At 45.0% G+C, this 14,003-nt stretch overlaps 2 protein-coding genes across 7 annotated transcripts in view; one reads left to right on the top strand and one right to left on the bottom strand.

Annotated features, from left to right (window-relative positions):
- Window positions 1–2,525: 2,525 nt before the first annotated feature.
- PIGP (phosphatidylinositol glycan anchor biosynthesis class P) lies at window positions 2,526–12,124 on the bottom strand. Its single transcript, XM_032468215.1, is given in 5 exon segments — window positions 2,526–4,660; window positions 5,647–5,765; window positions 7,612–7,684; window positions 11,281–11,384; window positions 11,917–12,124. Coding segments are annotated over 4 exon segments (405 nt in total). The 5' UTR covers window positions 11,363–11,384; window positions 11,917–12,124; the 3' UTR covers window positions 2,526–4,529.
- Window positions 12,125–12,131: 7 nt separating this feature from the next.
- Window positions 12,132–14,003, top strand: part of TTC3 (tetratricopeptide repeat domain 3) — a 110,086-nt gene continuing 108,214 nt past the window's right edge. Inside the window, exon 1 of one of the 6 annotated variants that reach the window (XM_032467371.1) lies at window positions 12,132–12,260. The gene's annotated coding sequence lies outside the window, so the exon portion shown is untranslated. Of the gene's footprint in view, window positions 12,370–14,003 lie in introns of all 6 variants that reach the window. The other 5 variants (XM_032467927.1, XM_032467839.1, XM_014561595.2 and 2 more) reach the window with 5 other exon arrangements.

Here is a 14,003-nt window from a genome sequence, read left to right as displayed (position 1 = left end):
GGTGCTGGAAGCCAAGGTGTCAGGGGGCAGGAGGGGCCACTGGAAGCAGCCACAGCAGCTGTTGCAGGCTGACTCACAGCTGCTTCTAATACGCTGGGGCTGCATAAACAGGCTTAGTAACGCAAGTGGGACATTCTGGTGCAGCTGAAGTGTGAGTCACTGCGAGGCTGGCGTCATCCAGCCCTGGCCACATGACCCCCCCCCGACCCCCCCCCCCCGTGACTGTGACCTACACAAGCAGTGCTTGGGCACTCTGGATTTGCAGAAATAGCCTGAGGAAGGTGTTGAGTTATCAGAGAGGTTTTTCCTCTATCATGCACTTGCGCAGGAAGTACAAGTATTTCCCATTATGCCATCATTTCTGACTCCGTGGCTCCTTTGGTTTCTGAGGTTTCCATCACCACTCTGGCACCCTGGGACGTATGTAGTGACAAGGCCCAGAGTGGGAGAGAACATTCAGTCCTGGTTGCGAGTCCATACAGGTGACCCCTGAGACACCAGCTGTCCCTGTCTACATGGCCCCACTTGGGGGCAATCTCAAAGTGCTGTTCTTTGAAAAATTAACTTTTGTTGTGTTTTGAGTTAGACTGTCCTGATTAGAAAAGATGGGATAAGTAAGTTTCTGACCATTCCAAAGTAGTAAATGGTGCCACAGTTTACCTAATTGAGTTTCACACTGAGTAACTTGACTGCCCCAGCCTGCCCTGTAAGCTGGGAAGACAAATCAGTAACCGCTTCTTCCCCACTTCCCTCTCCCCACCGTCAACTCGGTCTGGTCTGCGCTGCAGTGACAGATGCGGAGGGGCCGCACTGTCCAAGGTACTGGGCTCTGGGATAACCGCTGTGGCAGTTGATTTCGTTGGGTTTTCTAAGGCGTGGGGCTGGTAATATAATATTGTGTGTCCTACCAACTATTTGAAAAAGTGGGATATAGAAGAAATTTTTTGTTAGATCACTTTAAGGGGTGATACGTGTTTTAATGGAAGCCTAGGCAGCACGCACCTGACTGAGATCCTTCGGAATGAAACAGGGTAGGATCAAGAAATGAGAGAGTGCAGAATTTTGGATTTGAATTCTGTTGAATTCTTTTCACCTCTGAAAAGTCATATTTGGACTTTTCTCACTGAAAATCTCATTCCTGGAGGAGATTTTGTTAAAAGTGGAACATTTTTATATCACTTGACATTTTTCACTTGGAGTATTTTATGCTATGAGTTGGGCTTACTGCAAAACACAGTGTCTTTCAAACATTTTTCTTAAATTATGACATGCAGCTGGGAAATGCACCACACATCTTGGCCCTGTAACTGTGGCAACATTTTTACAAAATACAAACCTGTCAGCGTGGGCCTGAAAGCAGAGCCTGTGACAAAGCCTGGTGTAGGCAGCTTGTCTGGAAAGTGACAGGAGGGAGGAGTGGGAGTAAGGGAGCAAAACAAAGATGAGCCAACACTGTTACTAAGCTCACCGTTGCCATGGTAACCACAGCTCGGGCTCAAGAGACCTGCCTGAAGCTCAGGAAAAGCAGCTCAGAACCAGTTCTCTGGGAGCTTAACGCCTGCCCAGGGGGCCCTTATGGGTGGGTGTTAACTCTCTGCTTCCAGGGTGCACTGCCAGGTGGCACGTGTGTGGACCCGGTCAAAGGAGTATCAGGGGCTGGAATAAGAGGAGGAACAGAGAGGATCTGCAGTGAACACAAAAGGTGTTCAATCAAGATATTTACCAAGTGCAAAGCACACAGCTTTACTGTTTCTACTCTAGTACGTACACACACACGTACACACACACACATACATACACACACTCTGTAGCTGAGGCTCACTAACCAGTGGTCCTCAAAGTATAGTCTGGAGAACCTTTTCAGGGGGTCTGTCAGGTCATTTTCATAATAATATTAAGATGCTATTTGTCTTCGCACTCATTCTCTCACGAGTATGCAGTGGAGTCTTTCAGAGGCTATGTGGCCTGTAGTGTCAGAACAGATTGAATACAGACGCAGATAGGAACACCCAGCTGTCTTCCATTAAGCCAGACATTAACGAGATTTGCAAATATGTAAAACAATTCTACTTGTCTCATTAAATTTGTTCTAGAAGTTATTTTTCATAAAATGTTACTTAAATGTATGAAAGTATAATAGGTTTATTATTTATAAACAAATATTTTAAAATTTTCTTTTTTAATTTCCAAATATATCCACATACATAAAGAGTCTCTGAGGTTCTTACTCTGTGAGTAAAAAGGGGTCCTGAGATTTAAAAAAAAGGTGAGAATCTCTGTACTAAAGTGGTGATGACCTTCAAGAGAATTGCAGCCCACAGTCTGGGGGGAAGAGGACAGCTCCATTAACCACCATTTTCTCTTCCAAAGTGAACAGCCACTCCCCGGGTTGACCACAGACTTAATTAAGTCCAATCAATGAAGGCAGAAGTTCCAATGCTGACTGCATGTTACAAGTGTTTTAAGAGTCTGAGAGACATTAAAAATTACCCCAGCCTGGGCCCCACTCCAGACCAATGAATCAATTTCTGGGCGTGGGACATAGTACTTTATTGATGTAACTTACATTAAGAGCACAGTCTTCATGATATAACTCTATTTCCTTGAACATACCTTACACCCAGGTAACCAGCACCTAGATCAAGACGTAGGGCATTTCCAACTCACCAGCAGGCTCCCTCACGCTGCCTCCTAGTTAACACCACTGTTCTAATATTTATCACCATACATTAGCTTTTCCTGATTTTGAACCTTATATAAATGGAATCGTATGGTACATACATATTCTTTTATGTCTGGCTTTTTATGCCCGACATTGTATCTCTGACATTCATTCACAATAATAGAGCAGTAATCTCATTCTTGTTTGCATGGCTGTGTGGTTTTCCACTGTATAAACAGGACACAATCTGTTTACCATTCCATCCTTGATAGAGTTGGCTGGTGCCCTCAAACTACTCTTATGTGTGGTGACATACACTTACCATAAAATAACACAGGACCTGGGACACATTAGGGAACAGAAACAGTAGATTCACGTCATCCATCTCATGCCTACTGGGTGGGGAAATGGTTATTAAAATGGAAGTCCTAGTTTTCCCAACCATTTAAAATTATTAGTTTCTTTTTCTTTTCTTTTCCTTCTTTTTAACAGAAAGTATAGTTAAATTTGGATAAATTAAAATGTGTGGCTCCACTTCAGTGTAGAGATTTAAGCTGTCAAAAGTTAGAAGGCCTTGACTGCTAGATGAATTTAGATTTGGTCCCACTGGCCAACTGTGAGTATACTCTTGGTAAGGTATGTATGGTTTGTTTTTTTGAACTTATTTCTATCTAAGCTTCCTACTCTTACATGAGACGTGCCCAAATATTAATAAGGCAGTGTTACTCAAACTAATTCATATACCAAATCCTCCCACGTCCCTAACTGCACTTCCCCAGATCTGTCTGATTCAGGGGAAGGTGCAATCATCCACTCAGTTCCTTAGTCCCTCAAAACCTAGGAATGACCCCTGATCACAACTTCTTTCAGTAGGCTGCCTACCCTGCACAGTCAGACCCCTCTACCCAGTCAACTATGCCTCCAACAAATGCTGTGAACCAACCCCCCCTCCCCTCCCCTCCCTAGCTCCATTGCTACCACTCTGCTCTAAGCACAAGCATCTCCTGCCTGGACCACTGAACCAATGTACTGGCCTCCTGATGGGTCTCCTCACTTCCACACTCTTGCCCCAACCCCAATTCCCCCTCCTGAACCCACCCTCCACCCACCACCCAGTGACTTATAGAAAACACAAATCAGGCCATGTCACACTCTTCCTTAAAGGCTCCGAATAGCTCAGTATCTAAAGTGCCTCAAACCCATCACACTGACGTGTAAATCCGGACTTCTTATGCTGGCCTACACAGCCCCTCACACCCTCCAGCAGCTGCTCTAGGCCCCCTGCTGGCCTTCAGTCCTTAGGACACACCAAGCTCCTTCCCATCCAAAGGTCTCTCCTTGGCTGCTCAGGACTTGAAATCTCCCCTCTCCCCCTCTAATCTTTGTATGACTGGCTCCTGTTTTTATTAATCTAATCTCAACCTTAACTGCTTCTCTTTGAGCAGGCTCCACTGACCACCGGATCTAAAGAAGTTATTCCTTAGACGTGAATCTGACAGCAAGCATACATATTCAATGTATCCTTCTCCCAAATCTAAGAGCTTGAATCCTGGGCTTGTAAGAACAAACAATGGGAAGGACACAATTGCCCTTTGAAAATTACAACATGAATGCCTTCCTGGAGGGGCTTCTTATTTCTACTGATACTTCTTTTTAAAAAGTCTGCTATATGGTAATGCAGTATTTTATTTATTCCTTATTTATTCTATTAATAACTACTATTTAAGAACAGTTTAATATTAATGGAACAATCTAAGGGAAATTCAACTTACTTTTTTTACATTTCAATATTGGGTGTTAATCAGAAAGATGGTCAAAGTAAGTCAAAAACTTATCATAAAAGTTTGGTGTTTAGTCTACATACAATTCAGTTTTTGGTTTAAAGTTCTTTGGCTGCAAGAAAGAACATTTGGTTTACTTCACTAATAGGAATATCTCTTAATGCTGGGATGGCCTCTTCTTGGTATTTCTTCTGCTGTTGATTTTTAGCATAGTTATCTGGAAGAAGAGGACAAAAGACTGTTTACTCAAGCAGTTATTTCTACAATCTCTGTGGTCTGTGGAGACCCACCGCATAGTTTACTAGGCTAATGTTTGGATAATGACAAGCACCATGTTTAACATAATTAAAAGGCTACTTAAATTCTCCCTTCAGAAGAAATGTCCCAGTTAGAATAAAAATTAGCAAAAAACTTTTTGCAACCTCTAACTTGGATAAGAAATTAATATTTCATTCAACTATACAATGATGATTAAAGTCCCATCTGCACATTTCTCATAGGAACAGAATTACATACAGGCTTAGAAAAGATATTTAAATCAACACTCCAAAACTATTAAATCATTTGGTACAATCATTCATGCAAACTTAACAATTTCCCATCTCTGCAAAAATTATCTGTTTGCTGTAATTCCAGCCAAGTATGCAGGGAACACACAGTAGGTGATCAGAAAAGAAATACTGAACAGTTGAAAAATCATACTAGAACTTAAAAAAATACTTTGCTTCCTAGAATCTAAGCAATGGCAGGAATCTAATTTATCTTAATCTTTAGACTTGAAATAAGAACTTAAAAAAAAAATAAAACCACAAAAACATGCTGTGGCCCTTTTCTCCACATAATTGGGGTCAGGTGCACACAGCGATCCTGAGGATACACCCCTCCAAATTCCTCCTCCCAGGTAAGGTCTGCATGCACCTCTTTGCCATCCCTTGATCAACATGGCAAAGTTGCCAAGGAACGTATCATATACTTGCGGTTTTGAAGGGAAAATGTACCTGTTAAGCAGTGCTATAAACAGCATGTTCATGAGAACTTATTTCTGCCGGGTAAACATTTCCTCTGGTATAATTTTACTATTTCCCCTAGTTTCTTTTTACTGTGTCAATGTGTGTCACTTACTGTACCCTATTCCTGGTTGCTTTTCTTGATAAAAGTGTTAATACCCCACACCCCCAGCACTTTCCTTTGATATGAATTTACCTGTGATTGTGTGAATGGAGTTGAGTGGAGAGGTACTCATCATGTTTATTCCAAATAAGAGTAAATAACCGATCACTATAGTAATGAGGAGGTACACAGGCAACGCAACTGCCCAGTATCTGCAGAAGAGAGTATTAAAGTATTAAAGTAACAGACTTCCTAAAAAGTTGCAGTTCTTAAGAGTTCACCACTTATATACTTTAAAAACTTTTAATTTTCATTAAAATAATACATGTGCATAAAAGACAGTCAAATAGTTCTACGAGACCTATAATGAAGCTGCTCTCCTGTATCATACCTGTCTGGACCGTAAGTCTTACTTCCCAAAAGGGAACACTTTTAGCACCTAAGTTGTTTCTTTTGGTGTTTATCTCCACTTTTCTATACAACATACTCATGTTATTATTTATTTTCTTCAATTTCAGACATTTTCTCTGAAACATTTGCTTGGTCTCCCATGAACTTATCAATATGCAATCCCCAAATCCTCTGACAGGACTCTAACATGCCTCTCGATACAGTTAGGCACATCAAGGGCTCTACTTTGCATGCTTTATTGGATGTGTTATTTAATAATTTCCTCCCTACTGTTTTTTCTTTCTGGAACTCCTAAGAGTCAGATTGTTCGCTGTTACACTTTCCCATCTTTTTCCTATTTTCTATTTTGCTACATTGTGCTCTACTTTCTGGAGATTGCTTTTGGTTTCTCTTCTAACCATTCAATTAAAGTTTTAATTTTGGTGATTGTATTTGTAATTTCCAAAGGCATTAATTCTCTGAACGGTCCCTATTTTATAGCATCCTATTGTTTCACAGTTATAACCTTTTTTTATCTCTGAGGATTTTGTTTTTTTAAAGTTTTCTTCCAGTCTTTGCATTATCTCCATTTCCTCCAAGTTTCCTTTTTTTCTTTTGCATTTCATTTTCAAGGTTTTCTTTTAATATCTGCTAAGTTATGGGTTTAAAACTTAATTTTAATTTTTATTAAAATAATACATGTACATAAGACAGTCAAATAGTTCTACATATTTAAAAATGAAGTACTAAAAGTTAACTGGAAGCACTGTGTATATGTGGGCTGGGCTGGTCAACTGGTGACCTTCATTGTGGGAGACCTTCATTGGAGAACCTCTTAATTATCAGGAATGATGATCCTTTCTCTCAAGCTGGTCAGCTTCCTCAGGGAAGACCCTGCTGTCTCGCTGGGAGGAGCCCGGTGTATCAGCCCGGCCACCACAAGCCTGAGGGCCCAGTGAGGAGAAGGACTTGGGAGGCACCTTACTGCTCAGCGGCGCAGATTTCCACTTTTTCCTGTTTTCAGTAAGGTTTCTCACTTCCACTCAGTTAGGCCTAGTGTTCCCCCAGCTACAGATTCTTACTCAGCCTTTCCAGAACATAAAACTCCTGTCTCCTGCAGGGGGTTGGTCTCCCAGTTTTGAGTGCTGAGGAGGGGGATTTGAGGGGCCAATGCTCTTTACACACAGTTTTCAGCCCGATGCAGAAACACCGTGTTAAAGAGGTCCCTGTGCTTCCAACGTCTGGGCCTCTCTGCCTTGTCGGCACAGAGCCTCTGGATGGCTTCCCTGCTTTAGCCATGTGGCAAGGTGAAAATCAAGTCAGTTACCTCTCACCCATCTGCAACCCACTTTCTCACATTTTATTGATACTTCTCTGCTATCCCATTATTTGTTCCTGTGGGTTTATAACTTTAAAATTATTTTTTCCTGTGGGGTTATTTTAGCAAGATTTAGGGAGGAAATGGAGATAAAGATGTGTATTCACCTAACCATCTTTAAGAAAAAGCGTATCAATGATAATCTTTAAAAAGCTTTGAATTTTTATATGGCTATTTATGAATCTTAAAAGAAAAAACATTTAAGATTTGAGTAGTCTTAAGGCAAAATCTGATCCTTCAAAACAGCATTAATATACTCTGATTTTATTTAAGAAATATATTAAACTTACTTTTGAGGCCAATAGGTTAAACCTAAGGAGTTTAGCCAAGATTCAGGAATAAAAGCCCAGACAAGGTATAGTACTGTAGAAAAGGGGAAAAAGAATGAAAAAGAAAAAAGAAAAAAGGTCAGTAAAGCATGTATCCAATTCATCAAGGTTCAGATAAAAAAAAAACAAACTCCTTTAAAGCTTCCCTGATTAACTCAGAAATGAGTTTTCCCTCCTTTTAGTTCTAGCTCCTTATTTGTACAATTCTTGTAACACTGATCACAATTACCTTTTACTAGTCATTAAAAAAAATTGTGGTAGCAAATAAAATTTACCATCTTAACCATTTTTAAGCATCTGTTAAGCTCCCATGCCTGGAGAAACTAATGTCAACTCATCGTATGATAGTCAATTTGTACAATAAATTATGAACCTGGAAAAACACAGTTAAAGCAAACTCCCAAGAGAAATAACCATCCAGGCTCCAACCAGAGGTTTTAATCAGGGAGCTCAGGTCTGGATCTCAGGTGGGTCACTGTGATAGCTGCATGTAGGATGTGTCTGTGGAAGAGGAGAGGCTGTAAGAGGCCCCCGGGCCCAATGGCAGGAGCCAATGGATGACTCAGAAGGAAAGTACCACTGAAGAGGACTCCTAGGTTTTCAGAGTGGGTGTCTGGAAACTTCAACCGTGAAGAAAGAGATACTGGTGCAGTCATTCTCCACACAGCATGGAGAGATTTTCCAAAAATATACATCTGACCGTTTCACTTGCCAGTTCAAATCCTTCGATGTCCTTAGAACAAAATCCAAACTCCTTACTAGGGCTTGCAGGAACTCCCATGACCTGGCTCCTGCTTGCCTCTCCGACATCTAGCCTTCAAACACTATGCTCCAGCTCCAAACACTCTCATTTCTGTGCTTCACACAATCTTCTGGATGCAGGGTCACTGCACTTGTAGGGAGTGCTGCCTGCCTGGAATGTTACTCTTTTGGCTTTCTCAAGAGAGATGGTTCCTTAGCTTTCTTCATGTCTTAGCTCAAATGTCACCTTAAGAGAGGCTTTTCCCCATCTCTTGCTTTCCCAGCTGTGTCCAGACCACCATGACCTCATTACTCTGTCATTTCACTTTTTTCCTTCAAAGCTATTATCACAATCTACAGTCCCCCTAAATGAATATGCTGAAACCCGAATCCCCAGTCTAATGGATTTGGAGGGTTGGGTGGGAGGGCTTTGAGAGGTAGTTAGGCATGAGAGGAGTGTCCAGGATTATGGGATTAGTGTTCTTATAAGAAAAGGAAGAAACCAGAGCTTAAGTGCTCTCTCTCCACTATGTGAAGACACAGGAAGAAGGATAACCATGCTGGCATCCTGATCACCCACTTCCCTGCCTCCAGAGCTGTGAGAAATAAACATCTACTGTTTAAGCCACCCAGTCTATGGTATTTTATTACAGCAGCCTGAGCAGATTCAGACAACTGGTTTTTAAAATCAGTAAGTATTTCAATGTACACAGAGAATCCTGTAACCCTCCAGTACCCACCACCTAGTTTTATTATAACTGCTGGGTATTGGCCTCTGACCTATCCTATTACTTTTTGCCTCTCATTGCCTCAGGTTTCAACTCTACTGACCTCCTATTCCTTTAAACCATGGCATCCTCAGGGCTTTTGCACTGGCTGTTCTCTGCCTGGGAGGCTCTTTCCCCAGACTGCCACTGGGCTAACTCTCACTTAAAGAGTCTGTGCTTAAAACTCATCTCTCAGTGAGGCACTTCCTGACTGCTATGTTTAAAACAGCACCCTCCTCCCACTCCTTATGCTCCTGTCTTGCTCAGCTTCTCCCCATGGTACACATTATCATCTGACACTCTATAAACTTTACTCATTTAATCTGTCCACTGGCTATCTCCTCCCTGCAGAATGGAAACTCTATGAAGGCAGGAAACTTTAGGCTGTTTTGCTCCTCCCTTGCCTGTGAGAGTGCCTGGCACCTCGTAAGCACGAAATAAAAATTTGCTGAATTAGTTTCTGGTTGTGGGTACTATTGGATTTAAGTCTTAAAGTCACTGCTTTTATTTATTTGTACAGTTTTTAATCCTTCCAATACTCTATAGAACAGGGATTTACAAAATCGATGATGCTGATACCAGTAACAGCAGCAGCTAACATTTATGTAAGTACAGGTGGCCCCTAGAAATCTGAAGAGGATTTTCACTTTTAGTAAAAAAGCGTTCCGTGTTTGTTTTTCAGGGAGCTGAGGCAGTGGCAGTGCGCACCCAGAGCAGGGAGAGTGGCAGGTTCGAGCTCCTTCTCCAGAGCTACGCTCAGCATCTCAGTGACAGCCGCCATGGCTTTGAACTGTGTCTGAGCATCTTTATCTCAGCTGAGTATCTTTATCAAGCTGAGGGCATTATCTCAATTTATTTTGTGCATCTGTCAGCCAGGCATGCCCTTAGGTAACTGCTTCTTCGCTTTACACCATCTGGCTTATGAAAGGTTTCATAAAAATGTACTTTTGGAGAGTGGGGGAAATCTGCACTTCCTGTTCCTATGCGTTCTTTTAAGTGCTTTGCATAAATTATGGCAATTACTCTTCACAACATACATAAGAAGCAGCAGAGTGAAGTCAACTCAGTGTGTCTGGGTTCAAATTCTATATGTTATTTATTGTCTTTGTGACCTTGGGCACATTATTTAAGCCCTGTGTTCCTCAGTATTCTCAGCTGTAAAAATGAGGACAATAATGGCATATCTACCTCACAGGATTGTCTTATGCTTAATAAGCATCTGATGAACATCATCACCACCCTTTCATAGATGAGGAATCTGAAGAATCAAGAAAGTAAATGGTCCTCCACAAAGCTAATCTGTGGAGGAGTCAGGATTTGAACTCGAGTTATAACTTCTTCACCCCACAGACTCCCCTAGCCAACAGCTTGGTTGGCCAGACTGAGGCAGTTAGGGTTCAGAAGCACTACTGTGCTCCCATCTCCTGGATTTCCACAAAATCCTACAAAGCTGTGGGCACCCATTTTTCTGCCTCTTATTTCCCTCATAATTTTCAGGTCCTTTTGGGAGAGATGTGGGGCCTGTTGTGACTCTGGGCATACTGCATCGCAGTGGACATCAGTTTCTCCTCATCTGTAAAATGAGACCTCATGGGGACTGATGGAGAGCCAAGATGTAAAGCACAGCTGACTGCTATAATCCAATTCTTGCCACTCCCTAGCTCCCACAGGCTGCACTGGGGCCACAAAGAACTTCCCATTTCCAAACCCCAACATGCCTTCATTCAAGGCCTTCCAACTTCTTCCTTCTCACTGGGAGAAAGCTAACTCTGACTTCACAGTTTGATTTATCTCTACACTGGGGTTCCCAAGGCACTGAGTGTTAACTGTAGATGCACTCAACTATCTTGTCCACGAAATCATGACTTTCTCCAGGGCAGGCACCAGGTTTCATTCACTTTGCGCTGCAGCATGAAGATTTGTTGAGATTAAATCTTTAAGGCTAATGTCTGGCATATAAAACACCCTGAACAAATGTGCGTTCCCTTCAGGTTTTCTCAAAAAGAAACACAGGTAAAAAGACTCGCAGTTCACGTGTGCACATTCTACGAACAAATGAAATAATTTCCTTGTCCTTGAACTGTAGAGAAAGACCCTGGCTATCCATCAGAAAAGTACTTACTGAAGCCAAACTGGGAGCTTAAGAAAAGAACAAAGCCATAAATCGCTCTTTCTGGCAATGGCGACGGTGAATTTTCCACCATTTTCCCTGTGGCTCTAGACAATCTGTGGGAAAGAAACACAACCATCTGTCAGTGATTCACTCCTCTTCACCATCGGTCTTTTATAACCTCATCGCTTTGCTACGGGCAGTCTCTGCAGTTTCGTTCCCAGCCTATACCACCGCAAACAGCCACCCAGCGCACACACCCCCAACGTACGCCTGCTTGCACAAGTGCACACAAGCACCCGTACCTCGCCTGCACGCGCACACTAGCCCACCTGCCCCCAAACCTCACGAGCTCGCGCGCGCGAGCACACACGCCAGAGCGCGCACATCCCGCAGTGGGGGGTGGGGGAAGGCTAGGGGAGAGCGGGGGAGGGACTGACGCCGCTCCTGCTCTGCAGGCTTCGCCTCCCCGCGGAAAGGGAAGGGCAAACAGGGAGAGGAGGCCGGCGCGGCCTCCCCAGGCCTGGGCCTCGGCGCCCGCGGCCTTTTCCCGCGCTCTCGTGAGGTTTTCAGTTGGGGTTGGAGGGGTGACCCTCGACCTTGGGTCCTCCTTGCGCCCACTCGGGCCCCTCCCCCCAGTTCGGCCACCTCGGTGCCGAGTCCCCTGCGCAGGCGCCGACCAGGTAGCCGCAGGGGGGCGAGAGAGGAAAAACAGTGAAAGGCCCAGTCACGACAACAGCCCTCGTCCGGGCGCAGGCGCACCGCGACCCCCGTCGGGCAGGAACGCGCGAGCGCGGGGGCCGGCGGGATCGCTCCGCTCGCCGCCGCGGAAGGGGGCCGGCGCGGCGCGACGGCGCATGTGCGTTGCGACCCACGTGACGCGTCTGCCGCCTGCGCTGCCGCCCGCTCCCGCCTGCCAGCTGGCTGACGTGGAGGGCCCGAGGCGGCGGCGGCGGCGGCCCGCGTCCGAGGCTCGCGGGCTGCCGGCCCCGGTGAGTGCACACCTGGCGCGCGGCAGGGCTCCCGGATGTGTCACCTTGTCGCGCTGCAGCCGAGATGCCCGGGGAGAGGGGCCCTCCACACCCCCTCCGTGGGTGTGTGGTGAGTGTGGGTGTGTGCGCGTCGCTCGCCTCGTTGGCTGTGGTGTCCGCGGTGTGTCTGCGTGGGTCGGGGGCCGGTGCTCTGGGAGTCGGGGGTCTGTGTGTGGCCGCCTTTGTCGGCCGCAGTGGGTGTGTCCCCTTTGTGTAATGTCCTTCTTCTGCAAGTGTGGGTCCCTGAGGGCTTCTGTGCGAGGGTGGGAGTAGCCCCTTTGTGTGCGCACCTCCCGGTCGCGCGCGCATCTTTCGGCTGCTCGCGCACTCTTCCGGGGGTCCGTGCGAGAGTGACACTCCCAGTAGACTGAGGGGATACCCAGGCTGGGGCGCGTGGGCACGCGCTCACTTGTCCTTTCCCTGCCCCTTTGTGTCTGCGCCGGTTCTTTCCAGCGATGGCGTAGACGCCCCTGGCTGTGTGAGGGGCCCCCCCTTTGTGTCACTGCCCCTCTGCGTGGGATGCGCGTTCCCCGCGCCTCCTGCAGTTATCACCGCCCGCAGCATCTCTCGCCCGGGTGTCCGTGCGCGCGTGCCCCGCCTGGGTCCTGTCGAGTGCGTGATCTCCTGTGTGCGGGTTTTTGTTCGCGAGTGTTCGTGAACATTCTTGCACGCCCCATTCTCTGTGTTTGTGTTCCCTACAACTGCGCCACCTGTTTTCGTAAGAATGGCTGCCGGGTCCGGGGAGGGGGTGGGGGAGGGAGAAATCCACCCTGCGCTCCTCCCTCCCTTGCGCCTCTTTGGAGCGTCCTCCCTCCCGCTACTGTAATGGGAAGAGAGGACAGCAGCGGGTCTGACCGGCTGTTCCGAAGTGTGTTCACGATGTCAGATGTGGTCTGTCGAGCATGTATGTTTTGGGGCCTCAATAAGGGGGCCGGGGCCAAAAATGGAGCCAAGGCGTAGGTGAATGTTGGCTGGTACCGATGTGGCGTACCTTTTTTAGAGGCGCCCTAGACGCCCAAAGCCTTTCAATTGCAGGCTCCTTCCAAAATGTATGTACACGACAACTGAGCAGATACATTCTAGCCCATCCGGGGCGTCCTTGATAATATTTAACGGTTCATGTCGTGTTTTATGGCATTCACGTAAATTGTCACTTTTGATTCTTCCCAATGTCATGGCGAAGTAAACAAGGTAGACATTTTACAGATTTTACTCCTCCATGGGGAGCAGTTTCTCCGTAATTACAGCTCTGGTTAGGGCATTTTTTTTTTTTTTGCTAGAAATTTGCATTTTATCCTGAGAGAAATGGGGTTAATTATAAGGATACACAGGGAAAGAAGCTTTAAACCTATTAACTACCCAGTTACTCCTCTTGCTCTAAGGTTCGTGCTCTGCGCTCAAGGGCTGCGTTTTGGTGTCTTGTTTCTCACTGTTCATTTGCTCAGTTTTCTTACTCTTGCCTAATTTTCTGATTTTTCTTTTTAATTTCTGGAATATTTCATGTATAAAATACAGAGGGGGATCTAACCAATCCATGATTAAGATTTATAGATGTAATTATTTTGCCAAATTTACTTCAGATCCTCTTTTTTTTTTTTTTTTTAAGAAATGAAATTGTAAATATTGGAGATGCTCTAAGTTCCTCCCTCTTCTTACCTAGAGGTAGTCACCGTGTTCAGGTTTGTGTATATCATTCCCTTGCAT

Source organism: Camelus ferus, chromosome 1, assembly GCF_009834535.1.
Source record: "Camelus ferus isolate YT-003-E chromosome 1, BCGSAC_Cfer_1.0, whole genome shotgun sequence".
NCBI classification, from domain to species: Eukaryota; Metazoa; Chordata; class Mammalia; order Artiodactyla; family Camelidae; genus Camelus; species Camelus ferus.
This window is presented reverse-complemented; position numbering and strand designations above follow the sequence as displayed.